Here is a 14,528-nt window from a genome sequence, read left to right on the forward strand (position 1 = left end):
TGAACTATAGTACCTTCCTTTGCAGAACAACTGATTTAAATTCAGCAAAAGATACAAATGAGCCTCTGGCTAAAGCCCAAGAGCCAACTTTACTGTAAATCCTCAGCTGTTATTGTACAATCATAATGATGAAGCCATAATTACCAGTTCCAGTACAGGATGTTAACGTGTTCAACTGCTTCCATTATAAGATTTCTACTTGGGAGTTTGATTTATCTTAATTTCACCCATGGATTTCACCATGTATAGTTTGAAGTTCTTGCTAGTATTTATTTCCTACTAAATTTCTAACAGACAAGCAAAGAAAACCTTTCCTTTACTTTTTGTCTATGAGAGAGAAATAATACACCGTACACCAATGAACTAGTTTGCTGTTTTAAGGCTTTCATTCTTTAATGTGAGGTCTTTGCATGGTTTGGAGGTTTAACCTTGAAAACCTACACACTTAGTAACAATATTTTTTTCTTTTTTAAATCTAATTCTAAGACTTTTAAAAAATAGCATATTTCAGTGAATTAGCAGAGTCTAATCAAAACTGAGTTTTAAAAATTAACTTGTTAAAGATGAGAAGGTGGGTAATTTTTTTATTTTAAATTTTAACATATCATAATAGCTCGAGATTAAAGGAAGTCACTCATCATATACTTGGTAATGAAAAGAATATAAATTGTTTGGTTTTGTGCAATTATTTCCTGAGGCTGCTCTTCAAGTAAACAAGGCTTTTAACTAGTGTTAGCATTACTTATCACTTTAGGATGGAGGCCAGTGTCAAAACACAGTCCTTGTTATGGTATAATCAATGCTTCAATTTCATTTCCTCAAATAATAAATTTCCAGCTGCTTTGAAGTAACTATGTTAGCAAAGATTCAAGAATATAATCCATAAGATGATGAAATGTGGTACTTACTTTGCATCTAAAAAGGAGAATTATTGTTCTACCTGCCTATTTTTAAGGATGAATTGAATTAACCATGTATTGAATATTTATAAGAAAAAAAAAAAGTTGCACATATTTCTTGCACTGCTAAAAAGGGAAAGAGAAAAAGGATATTTTTATTCTAAAATATTTTAGTAAATTGTACTGTTTAATTGAAATGCTTGTAGCACATCTTGCATCTCTTTATCTTCTTTACCTTATTTTAACTTAATGCTTCCCCAATACATGTAATGCTGTGGCCATATTTCTTCCTAAAACTGATGTAGCTTCAGCAGATTCCTGAGAAATTGATCTGACGTTACAAAACCCCATGAAGTTTTAGTCACTTTAGTCTCACCTGAGGGATGGATTTCAGAACTATATAAAATAGATGGAAGTTTAAGTCACAACACCAGATAGACAGGGAACTCCTTCAGGGAATTGTAAAAAAAACCCCAAAAAACAAAACAAAACAAAACCAACCAACCAACCAAAATAAGCCCACACCCCAAAGTCACTCTTTAAAGGTATTTTCAAAGCAGAAAATTTCATTGTTAGAGACAAGTTGTTTCTGAACTTGTTTATCGTGACATATATATTATGACAATAAATTCTATGATGTACAAAACCAAAAATCATTCTTGCTATCAGGAATAAAACACTCCAGCTCTTAAGACTGACCAAGTAGGTCATAATATATGTCTTCATACAAAAAAAAGTTGCTTATTATGAAGCAGTAAAATTCAACTTAGTTCTTTCTGAAAGCAAGAAAATACAAAGCTCATTTCAAATGGGAGAGGGACAATATTTTAAATGAAATCATTGTATTTGCTTGTAGGGTCTATCAGAAGCTGTGAAGGAACAAATTTAAGAGAGCAATGGTGTCCTAATAAGACACTGTCATGAAATTATTCCAGAACTTATCTTTTGAATTTCAATCCAGCTAGTTGATATGAGATTAATTATTTTTTCAGCATTAATTTTGAAATATTTATTAATTTTTCTCTGTTGTGATGTCAGACACAATATTGTATACAGTGTCCCAAAATGCAGAGTACTTCTTAACAGTTAGAAGGCAATTTTCTTTTTTTGCTCAGGGACTTTCATTCTTCCTGACAAGAGTAGAGAAATATTGAGAATGCTAATAGGAAAAAAACCCCCTCCACCCAACAACCCTGGTTCTAACACAATACCATTATGAAAAATACATAAATAGATAGGAGAATTATTTTTTCTAAACTGCTCATGAAACTCTGGGAGTAAGCTTCTATGACTTTGTCACAGATGTCATCAAAACCAAAACTGGTTCAGAACTTCTCACGTCTGATCTGTAACAAGGAGCATTTAGGTCTAGGAAATTTGGGGAATTTTATTGATATTTATTTTTGTAGATTATGAATGACTTGACTACTTTATATGATTGCATTACAAATGTTTTAAAAGTGAGAAACATCATGCAAGACAAAAAGTATTCTGAAAGCAAAACTAACCAAGTAAAAGAAGATTGTAACTGTTCTGTTCTATTTCAAGATTAAATATATATATATGATGGGTAAAATTTATTTCGTAAGTTAACTCATATTTCTGGAATTTACACATTCAAACTTTAGGATATCAACTTCTGTTTCAGAATAAATACCTTGAGAATCTTTCCTATATTAATTTTGAAAGTGATATCTTTGAAGTTATGATTTGATCATTACCCTCAATACTTTTGAGGTTCATTTGTGTGAAACAGGAAAAGCAAAAAGAGTGCTATTACTAATGAGTTGGAAATAATTAAAATTTTGAACAGTTAAAACCGAAATACTTTCATTTTTTTTCTTGTTCTCTTTTGCTTCTAAAAATTACTTGCTTGTACACTCATCCTCCTAGTTATGTCTCATATGCAATCATGCTGAGATTGCACTGTGATTGTCCAGGTCATTAATGAAAAAAATTAAACAATACTGTCCTCAGCACTGACCCCATGACTACACCATGAGACTAGCCTCCACTGCTCAAAGCCTTGGAACCCAGCAGTTTAGCCAGTTTTCAGGCCACATCACTGTTCTTTTAGACTGTACAACATCAAAAGAATATGTGATGGGAGATTAAAGTCAAGATGGAAAATATTAATTGTCCTCATCCACCAAGCATGACACTGTTGTAGAAGACAGCTTGGGCAAGCATGATTTCCCCTTCAGAAATCCATTCTGACAACTTCCAACATCTTTAGACTTATAATTTTATTACATGAATATTCTTAACTTTTATCTTTGGATATGAAGTATCTCCTTCTAAATTAAAACACACCTGTTTACAATGTTTTTGTGAAAGCATGTCTTTTGCCTTCCAAAGGCCTAAGACTGAGAATATTACACTGCCAAACTTTTAAGAAATACATTTAAAATTATCTCAGCAGCCCTCAAGTCAGGGCTAAAAAACTATCAGTATTTTGGGGAGATAAAATTATGTGAATGTATTTTGTTTGTGCTTAATGTTTTCTGTGGATATTTTTCTGCCATAATGACCCACATTTTTTCCTCTGAGTTTTACCTGTGCATCCATAGTCCTAAGGCTTACAGAGGAGTAAAAAAAGGTGTTCCTCAAGATTCTAAAATGTCATGCAAAGGATAAATGAAGAAATAAAAGCAAATTCATACACAAAGGGTTAAAGACAGATTTTTCCACTTTTTGAGTCACTTGCAAGTCATCTGCTTTTACTTTATTGTGTTGGATCAGATTTTCTATGGAAATATGAAGAATTGCTTTTAAACATGTAGAATTTCCTTAATTGCTTAGTTTGTGTCAACTGCAACTAAATCATTTCAAAATTGTTCAGGAAATAAAAGGTCATTCTTTAGCGTAAGATGCCCATACAGTTAAACCAGTTCAATTTAAATACACTTTACATGAGAATCAGATAGAAAACACGATGAGCATCAAACTGAGATATCACATGGTTTCAATGAAATTTTCCCCAGCAGAACACAGATGTATTACATGGAGGAAGTACTTGGAAAACTGAAAATGCAATTGAGGCCAAAAACAACAACCAACCCAAAGAAAAAACAGTTCCAACTTCAATGACTTTCCCACATCCACCTGAAGGAGTGTTCCCAAATCAAATTCAGTTCCTCAGGCTGATATAATATTGTGTAGATATAGGCCTCTAATGACTTGATTAATGAACCATAATCAACCAAAGAAAAATGGATAATATTAACTCAGATTTCTCAGTGTAAAAAACAGAGATCCTCCTTGACTGAGCAACAAGTCTCACCAATAATAAGAGGAGTAGTGGCTGACATGAAAAAGCAGTGTTCAAAAGATAAAGCTATTCAACTAAATTATCCCCCGACAGGTCTGTTGAAGTATAGGAAATCAAGAACAAAGTCATGAATCATGGAAGTTCTTATCAGCTGTCAGCAAAGAGCAAGCACAGCCAACACAATTTCAGAGTGGTAGTCCCTCCAGAGACCACCAGCAAATATAGGAGTGACTTGTCCTTTGGCAAAGCTTGTGATTAAGAAAACCTTATATCTTGTTCCTACCAATATAACTGACGCTATTGGAATGACACCGTGTTGAGAGCCAAAATGACTTAAGAAGTCCTATATGACTGTCTTAGTTCTCAAAATCAGGACAATGCCATAATAATGACTTTATACTTAGTGACAGGTGAGTGATCCCAAAGGGCAAGGCTTGAAGAGCAGGTATCAGAAAAATGAACTGAAAAGCATTTAAAGTTTTATCTGAGTGGATTGTGACATGTAGCTACAGAAACAGATATTGCATTTCATTCTGTGCAATAACAGTGGTAGATTCTTTGGGTACCTTTGTGGGGGTTTTTTTGGTTTTTTTTTGATATTAGGAAAAAGTGTGCAATAACATCTCCCAAATGAAGTTTCTCTGATACATATATACTTCAGTAGTGGTAGGACTCCATGATTCCTGAACTACTTTTGACTGCATCGCAGAGGGTTATCTCACAGGGCAGAAAAGAGAGTAAATACAGCAAATCTGACCTTGACATTTTGGGAGAACATATCTGAGTGGAATGTGGGGGAATATGCTCCTCCTACCCAACCCCAAAATAAAGGAAAACCCCATCATGGCAGGCTCTTACAAGAGAGTATGAGCATCTTGCAAGGAAGGAAGACTCTGGGACCCTGAAAACGATCACAATGCAGGTATGAAAAGAAGGCAGTTGGGACAAAATGAGCATGGGTTAGTAAAGGCAAGGAGCACTGACTTGAGGTCTTGCAAAAGGAGAAGCTTGTCTCAATGCACAAGAAGAGTGCATGTTCTTCCTCAGCTTCATAAAGGCTTTTGATGGGATCTCCTATGCAGCAACCTTGTAACTTGATCAGAAAGAGAGAAGCTCAACAGAGAAATTGTCTCAGAAAAGGAATTCGACACGGTCACAAAGGCACCTAAGGCCCAAACAAACCTAAATATATGCAGTAATTTGTCTGAAATTAGCAAAGGTTAATTCTATTTTGATGATTATATACACTCAGAGAAATGGTGGTGAAAGAAATATATTGTAGATATGCTTTTGTCAAGATTGATCCAGGTTTGGAAATAAAACTCTGTAAAATAAAGCTCTCTAAATACAAGGCTATTCAGTCCCTAAAGTAAAAATCTGAAGGAAAAGATACCTGAAAAAACCCCTGCTTTCAACCCCATCTACAATTTCTGAATTCATACAGAATTGCATATTTTAAAACACAAAATATATGCTAAGTTTTCAGAGTTTCACATGTTCAGTAAGAAGTTAATATATACGCACTATTTCTTGTTTTCTTGACATTTTCCCAAAGATTTTTAACTCAATTAATAAATTCTGTGTTCTCTAAGGATATCTCTGGAAAATACATGCTAATACATGCTAATAATAATAACAAGGAGAATACCTTTTTAGCCTTATTGTGAATAAAAAACTCCAAAATTATTCCCTCTGCTTTAAGGACCAATGGGTTACTTCTTTCTATGTAATGGAAACAATTTAACAAAGAGAAAACTGGATTCTTTTCAGCCCTTAAGAACTGTATGTGCAAACTAAAAAGATTCATAAACCCAGGAATACGTTCTCAAGAAAACACCACAAACCACTTTTATTGTTATATGACAAGCTAAAAAGACTGTACCTTGATTGTTTCCCTTCAAGAGTGCAGTACTATGGATGCAGTAACATGATAATAACAACATTTAATTCAGAAGAACCAAAATATTGAAATAATTCAGGAAGTTTTATTACGTGCTATGTGATTTCATACATATCATTAATATACTATAAAGAATTAAGTTTGCATCACATCAATGCAAATGATATAAACATGGGAAATATAACATGGTCTGGATGAAACTGACTAGTTTTAGACTAGCAATTTGATGAAAGGTATACAGCTAGACCATTCATAGCCAAAATGTAATTCTCTGTAAGATTTATTTCATAGAGTACATATGTCCTGGTTTTGGGGATATAAAAACGTGAATTCAGGATCAAATGAGCCCTTATCTGCTCAGGGTCTGACGCATCATTTTAAATTCTGACATGCAGCGAAGCCATTTGATGAAAATATAGAAGTTTCTTCTCTGCATAAACCTTGATTTGGGGGTAGGAATCCCTAATTCTTCGGACACTGCTAACTATGTATGGTAAAAAGGGCAAAGCGAGAGGAGCAGGGCAAAGGAAACCGCACACTTTGAGTAGCCTTCTCATTTACACAACTTATACACAAAAGAAAATATTCATTTTAGTCAAGACCAGGCTTTTTCACTGCTATATTTGGAAAGAAAATTTTATACTGTCAGAAGGAAATCACTACACTTTTCTTCTGTTTTTAAGAATTCACATAGATTTAAGGTAGTTAGAAAATAAATGTAAGTATTTTTAGCATTTACTTTGAATATTCAGGGTTTCAGGGAAGCAATCACAAGATACAAGTCAGTATTTCAACCTATATACAAAGTTCAGTGCCACTCGATAAAGGCAGTTTAAGGTCTGCATTTTACACTGCATAAAGGATCTTATTTGGTCATCCAGGTATGCAGCAGGCAAATGGTCATCAGTAAGCATGTGCGAGCTTTACAGTAGTAAATCTAGCCACTCTCAAATTGCAGCAGCAGAGAGCTCAGCTCCGCCTACCTGCTCAAGAGCTGCTGGGCACTCTTATCAACAGTAAGTCACTATCAGAATCAGAAGTAAATGCTGCCCTCTCAATAAACATTTTTATCACTTTCAGATCGAACTTACTAAAAGATAGCACCAGCAAACATACAATAATTCCAGTCATGACTCTTAGGCATAGCACAGCACACTGGCTGTTGTACCCCACTGCTAGTAACACTGGACTTCTCACCTCACCCTGCTCTGTGCTGAAATGGGAAAACAGTGAAGGCCTGACCTCCTGAGCTGAGAGCCTCCATGGAGGCCCCTCAGATGCCATTCCACAAACCATGTTCTGCGGTGCAGAGGAAATGTACTGGACCCGCACAGTTACTACTGAATATGACACAAGACATCTCAGGAGTTAATCAAACAATGTCACTTTAATGGATGTGTTCTTTTATAGGGGAATGAGTGTAGGCTTAAAGAACTAACTCTCCTCCTAGAAAATAAGCAATGAGTTGGTGATTTCACAGAATATTTCAAGTTCCGTATACATCCAGTATACAAACTTAAATCATTATTGCTTCCATGGAAAAGGCAGACAAAAGCCTTCCTGTCTACCCAAAATAAATACTAATAGCTGGTGAGCAGGGCTTTTTCTCAGAATCTGCTGTCAGTATTTACTAGGTCACTACTGACTGTGATCAAAGCTCAGAAAAACCTAGCTTACTTTTAAATTTTAACAGCACTGTGGCCATTTTTGTAAGAGCCAAAACAGCTCATGTCACATGCAGATGTCATACAGCTCTAGAAATACCCTGCAGAGACATTACAAAACCCTACTGCTAATCAGGATACAGCTCCAGAGGTTTCTTTCATCATTCCCTGGTGGCATTCCCATTTGCGTACAGAACTTCCTGAACTTCAGCACAACTACTGAGAAAGCTGGCATAAGACTGGAAAATGAACCTAGTTCAAAAGTGCTGCAAAATGAAAATAAAGCCTGTGTAAATACCAGTTTTTTATCTAGGTGACAAGTCCCTTAAAGTTAACACACAGAAGTACACCTGAAACTCCAAAAATATTTTACTTGAATTATTTTGTCCAGTTAATGATCAACTCTATTTTCTGCTGGCTTAAGAATATTTACTGACAAGTGTTGTTTTTTTCATGAGCCTCACAGGACTAGTGGGAGCTTATGTTAGGCATCTGGTAGATTCTGCATCCCTTTCCTTTACAATAATTATGCATTAAATATGAATAAAATACATCTGGTACATTTTTTTCTGAGATTTGTTAGCAGCTAAAGGAAATTAGGACCCTACTCAAGTCTAATTATTATCACTTGAAACAAAAGTTTCCATCTTCTCTTTAACAGAACCAGTGTTTTGCAATATGAAGCACCAGGCAAGAAAATATTCCAAACCATTACTCTCACACACAATAACAGGACATGAAACAACAATACACACTGTCCACTCACAAAAAAGAAACGGGAAAAGTGCACATATCATGAGTAATGTTCTGCAGCCTTGAATGAAAAGTACGCTCCCTGCAAGGTTACTTAAATATTATAAAAGTTTTCATTACCTAGGACAATACTGCTACTTGATTAAACATTGAAAGATCTTAACTTTACAGAAAATTAGGATGAAGAGACCACCTCAAGGATTTATTAACACAAGAGTGAGATAATTGAGAGAAAAGGGAAACTGTCATCTCATTTATGAACGTACTCAAGACAGATTTAAACAGACAAAGATTTCCACAAAGGAATTTAGGGTCAACATACTTGTGACTCTTGTCAAACGTTGCAATATGTACATTAAAATTCTTTTCAGATGATTGACTGAAAACCACCATAACATTCTATGCTGATCATAGGTAATCGGTCTCATGGAAAAAAGATGACTTTTCCAGCATTTCAATTTTTTTTAAATCCATTGGCAACATTAACATAAGCAACATAACTGAATCAAAACAAAGGGGTTAAAATGACCTACACTGAATTTCATAGTACAAAATTTCTTGCTTTTTTTTCCCTCTGTAATAATCTGATGCTATATGATAATTACATTTAAAAAACATTTAAAAGGGTTTGCTCTGAAAAAATTAAATCCTAGATATGTTACATAGTATAGGAGGATTTCCTCTACCTAATGAGCAAAATAAACCCAAACAAAACCTAAAATTTAAAAAAAAATCAAAAAAAAAATAAAATCATGATTGCTAGCGATAAAAAGAAAAAACCCATTCCTTATTTCACTGCACTTTGAACTTATCACCACTCTTGTTTTTCTGGACTTTACATCAAGTGAGAGTCAAATATTCCATTCCCAGTGCTGAGGTCATTTGAAGTATAAAATATACATGCTTTGAATCACCTTTCTTTAGGATAAAACATTTCTTTAAAGAAGCAATCAAGGTTTCAGAAAAAAAAATATGACATGAAGGAAGCTTTCACTGTTAAGATATTCTCAAAGCAAACCTCTACTGACTGCTGATCTAGGAGGTGAAAGAATTAAACTTTGTAGTTTGAGACTGAAGAGATCAATTTATATTAGCTGCAAATTAAGAAATAAAGATGAAAAATACCTACCTTTCGGGAATGGATTTCTTTCACATATAGTGGAAGTAGAAATTCAGATATTCCTTCAAGTCGTATTCCTTTTTTAGTGACTCTCAAATTTCCCATTCCATCCTACAATCAATAATATATATATATATTCACTTTAGGAAATAACCTTATCCAGAACAACCTAAAAAGAAGACATTAGTTGGCTTAAACCCTAAAAATAATGAGTGCTGTCCCACTGTCCCCAGCTCTTCTCATGATCTTGGGCAGGAGGTAGAAGGGCACATTTATAGCCAGAGCTTCACCTAGAGCTGAGGTATTTAACTGTGCAACCTGATGGTGACCTGCACGCTTTATTCCTTGGCTGCACCTAATGCCAGGGTACAACTGTGGATCATCATTATTCCCTTCATAGGGTGAAAATAGATCCCGAATTTTACAATTTCTCTGTAAAAAGCCTAGTTAATCTTCTCTATATATTTAACATTTGGCAAAGCAGTTTATTCATTGTTATATCTTGAATCCACTGGTTTTGCTTTTCCCAGTGATTTAAAATACATAGGAAAATATCATGTAGGAAGAATGAAAATGGTTTTAGTTGTTGCTCATCACTACTAAGAGCATGTTGCTGATGAACAACTTAAAAAATGCAAATTTTGATTGTGTTTATTTATCAAAACAGAAATAGCAAAGGCGCCATTGTAAAAGTCTGGATGAAACAAGTAAACCACATAATTCAATGCTGAATAAAATATAAGAATAGAAAAGTGGCATAATTAGGCTTCAACTGTACTCTTACAGGAAAAAAAAAAACAACAACAATGAAACGTGCTTGATACTCAAGAGACAAAATTATTTTGCATTGGAATAGAAAAATCAAGATTTTTTTATCCAGAGAATCTCATTACTATATTCCTGACAGAAAAATAATTTTTCACTGTACAGCCAATGGAATTTAACTGGATCTACTTAAGTGAAAAATAAGCACATTTAATCTAATTGCTAATTACATATTTTGAAGACATTGTTAACACTAGTGTACTGGAACAATGAGAACTTGCATTTTTGCTCGGCGGGCTGAACTGTAAAACAAGTAAATTCTGCCTATTGGGTAAATAGCTTGGTATCAGTCCTTGAATGCTATAGCTGAATTGTCAAATAATGCCTCTTAAGAAAGGCCTGATATATGTTAAAGTATTTATGGTAAATCAAGTAATGTTTATACAAATATTTTCACATAGAAAATTTCAGGTATTTGTAGGCTTTCTAACAAAAACAGTGAAATGAAACAGTGATGCCTGTTTTTGAAAAGAAAGTAAGATAAAGAAATTAGAGCTTGTTATGGAATATGCAATCTGCATTAACAAAAATTAAGTCTCAATCAGTCCTATTGTAATAGAATATAAAATTTTAATAGTGAAGGATAACCTGGAAAAATACAGCAAGCATGCTGTAGTTTTTGCCAGTGAATAAATACTCAACAAGGATTGTGTATTTTATTGATTTAGATATAAACATATTTTCTAACTGAAAAGGCAAATTCAATATTTTGTTTTTCCTGCTTCTATGGAATGTTTGTAATTGACACACATAAAATATATTTCCAATAAAACAGGGAAGGAGGGAAAAGGAGGAAGTGAAAAATAAACAAAAGATACACAAAAATGTAAAGTCAAGCTTTCAGAAAACTATGAAATGCTGAAGTTAAAGTTGCCTAAGAAGCTTCCATATGCTCTATCTTTAAAGTATGTCTAGGATAAATTCTATACTTATATGTGATGATTACCCTCCTGAATCTCAGCTTGTTCCACAGAAGGTTGGCGCAAACCTCAACCAGCAGCTACTCACAATTTTGCTTTCATGTAATTATTCTCTTTGCTCCTCATTTATTGTACTCGGTTAAAACTCTGCTTTGAAGACAGTACTGTCAGTTTTTGCTAGACTTCTCTTATCGTGTTTATTACTGAAGTTATATAGTTCCTCACAACTCTTAATTTTCAAAATACTTTCAGCAACTTTATATGGGAGTACTTTTCTTATATTACTGACAGAGATCTAAACCACAAAAGCATTTTGTTCACTATTTTTTGGTACTTATCATATTTTCTCTTATTTTCAGCTGTGGGAAGTTAATTTGTGTAGCAAGATTAAACTGTCAGAGTCTCAGAAACAAAATAATGATAGAGCCAACTGTGTCCCTAAGGGCTTTCACTTTTCTGAGTGACCTTTCTAAGTATTCATTCTTTAGTCCTTCAGCAGAGAGATAACCTTTTAGCAGAATCCAGCAGAGTGAATCCAGACAGAAGAAGCACAGACAGAAGCACTCTAGCTTCAGTAAAATGACATGATTCAACACAAAATACAGACACTACATTCTGGAGCCTAAGTCACAAAAGGTGTTATTAAACTGGAATAGGGTGATTGCAACCTCAATTCCTTGATAAATACAATAATTCTTCCAGACAATAACTTCCTGAAGTGTGTAATGACCAACATGAAATAGGGTTGAATAGCAAAACACAGAAAATAGTCAGACATGTACTACTACAACATGTTTAATGAAGACGACCCTATTCAAAGAATTATTTTCTGTATGTTTTTTCATCAATAACTCCCCATCAAGTTTAAACAGGGGTTGGAATAAGAGGAGTTTCTTGTTTCTTGAGTTAGAACTATGCTGTTACAGAGAAAAATTCAAGGGTTTTCAGAACTAACACAACATGATTAAAAAGTTATTAATATTAAAAAGATTAATCAGAGGAAGGTCCTTCTGCTTATTTCCCAAGTAAACTCCATAAAGTTTAGGTTTTCCAGGTAAATAAAGCTCAGATTATCCTTGTGGTGTGATTTGATTTTATTCAAGTACAAAAATAGACTCGAATGAACTATGTCTGTACTTAAAGTCAGGTACTGGGGCTGACTGGGATGGAAATTTTCTTTCTTCATAGCAGCTGGTACGATAGTGTGGAGCTTTGGCTGAAATAGTGCTCGTAACACACCAATGCTTTGGCCATTGCTGAACTGTGCTGCCTCAGTTTAAAGCCTTTCTCATTTCCCCCCCCCTCTCTGCCCCCAGTAAGTAAAGTGGGGATGGCCAAGGAGTCGAGAGGGAACACAGCCAAGCCAAATGACCCCATGTGGCCAAAGACATATTCCATACATTGTGCTCAACAAGAAAAAGTGGTGGTAGGGGAAGAAGGGGGCTGGAGGCATGGAGGGCTGGAGAGAACAAGGATTGTCTTTCAAAGTGGCCGCTGCTCAAAGACAGAGGGGGCATCAGTCTGTGCCAGGTTGTGAGTGATTGTCTTTACATCACTTTATCTCCTCTTTATTATTATTCAATATTTGTTATTATTCTCTTTGTTATACCATGTAGAACTTTCCATGTTTTTCATTTAAGAATATGAAGCAAACTAATAATGACTCTGTCTCACTTAAATTGTTCTTTTCCCTCAAACATTAAGAAGAAAACAACCCTTTACATCCAAAAGCATATCTTATAGAGACTGGAAAAAAAAAATCAAACGTCACTAAGAATAACATAAAATATTGATAGAGTACATCACATTTCACTTATTAAAACCAAAAATTAAAATAAGCAGTTATTAAAATATGAAAACCAAGCACTTATTTTATGCTGTTGTCTCACAACTGCAGCAACCTAAGGAAGAGTTTTACTGACTTTGAAGAGCACATTAAAGTCAATGAAGTCCTAAACTATACTTACTATAAGTCTGTGCTAATGAGAGTATAACTTTGAAACAGGGCATAAAAGAACTCCCCAGAAAAATATTCTGGGAGGCAAACAACAATACTGACATTCAGAGCTTTTTCAAGCTTTGACCTCCTTATAAACAAGCAGAGATTTATGTTCTTCGATGATCCTGTAAATGGCATATATGAAACCCAGAGATTGTTTCACATTGTCTTTAAGCAGACAGGATGATCTTTTAAAAGATTAAGTTATTTCTTCACAGTGTGCTGAGAATTCTACAGGGGTGTATTACTTATACAGCCTGTATTATTTCTGCCCAATAAACTATTACAGCAGCATGTTTTATGATAACTACAAATAAAAAAGTATATGCTAGAACTATGAATACTTCTCAGAAAGTCAGGAAGTTGGCTAAAACTACAATCTGCAGTAGCCTATCGACAATCTAAACTATTACGTCTAGTCCTGGACTACATATATTGCTATCTAATGAAATATGTGGTGATGTTCTTTCTTTCTTTTATAGTTCTCTCTCTCTCATTTTTCCTTCTTTCTTTCTTAATTTTTTTCTTTTATTTCTTTAAGTGCTAAGGCATTCTAAGAAAAAAAAAAAAAAAAAAAAGAGGATAAGGAATTCTACACAAATTGCTGATAAACCAGCAACGTACAAGAAGCTTAGCTGTCTACACGATAGAGCCAGTCCTCTGCGACGCGGGTGACAACAACTGGAGACTTAGGACAGGATTCATTAGACTGGCATAGATGATCTTTCAGCTACAAAAAGGGCAGTTTCGAAGCCAAGCTGTGGACTATTTCAATTAGAAATAACATTTTGGAAGTCCGTAACTATATCTTATAAACACACTCCACCTAGATGAAATAACACCTCCTTGCATGAGATCAAACCCAGACCTTTAATATTAAAAAATTCTTGACACCTATCAATAACAGTGCTATATGAAAGACTTAAGGTGGAGAATACATCTGCAATTCCTGTGTAAGACCACAGAATTGAAAATTCCTTGGTCTGGAAAAAAGAAGTTGGAAGGCATGATGATCCAGGTCATGAATGAAAACTCTCATGTGGGGTGAGAACAGAGTTTTGATAGATCCTCAAATAATTTGTCATGCATCTTATGATGTCATGATCTTATGAAGTGGGCAGTGAGAAGGCAGTAAAGGACTCTGCCAGCTAAAATGCAGACTTTTTCCTTAGGATCG

General features: G+C 34.6%; 1 protein-coding gene across 12 annotated transcripts in view; it reads right to left on the reverse strand.

The window, feature by feature from the left end:
- The window catches only part of SGCZ (sarcoglycan zeta), a 421,463-nt gene that overhangs the window by 95,269 nt on the left and 311,666 nt on the right, over nucleotides 1–14,528 (reverse strand). For all 12 annotated transcript variants that reach the window (XM_040065419.2, XM_040065418.2, XM_058420742.1 and 9 more), the window contains one exon: nucleotides 9,617–9,718. In XM_040065419.2, the coding sequence (XP_039921353.1) occupies nucleotides 9,617–9,718 (102 nt within the window). The remainder of the gene's footprint in view (nucleotides 1–9,616; nucleotides 9,719–14,528) is intronic.

This window comes from Hirundo rustica, chromosome 5, assembly GCF_015227805.2.
Source record: "Hirundo rustica isolate bHirRus1 chromosome 5, bHirRus1.pri.v3, whole genome shotgun sequence".
NCBI classification, from domain to species: domain Eukaryota; kingdom Metazoa; phylum Chordata; class Aves; order Passeriformes; family Hirundinidae; genus Hirundo; species Hirundo rustica.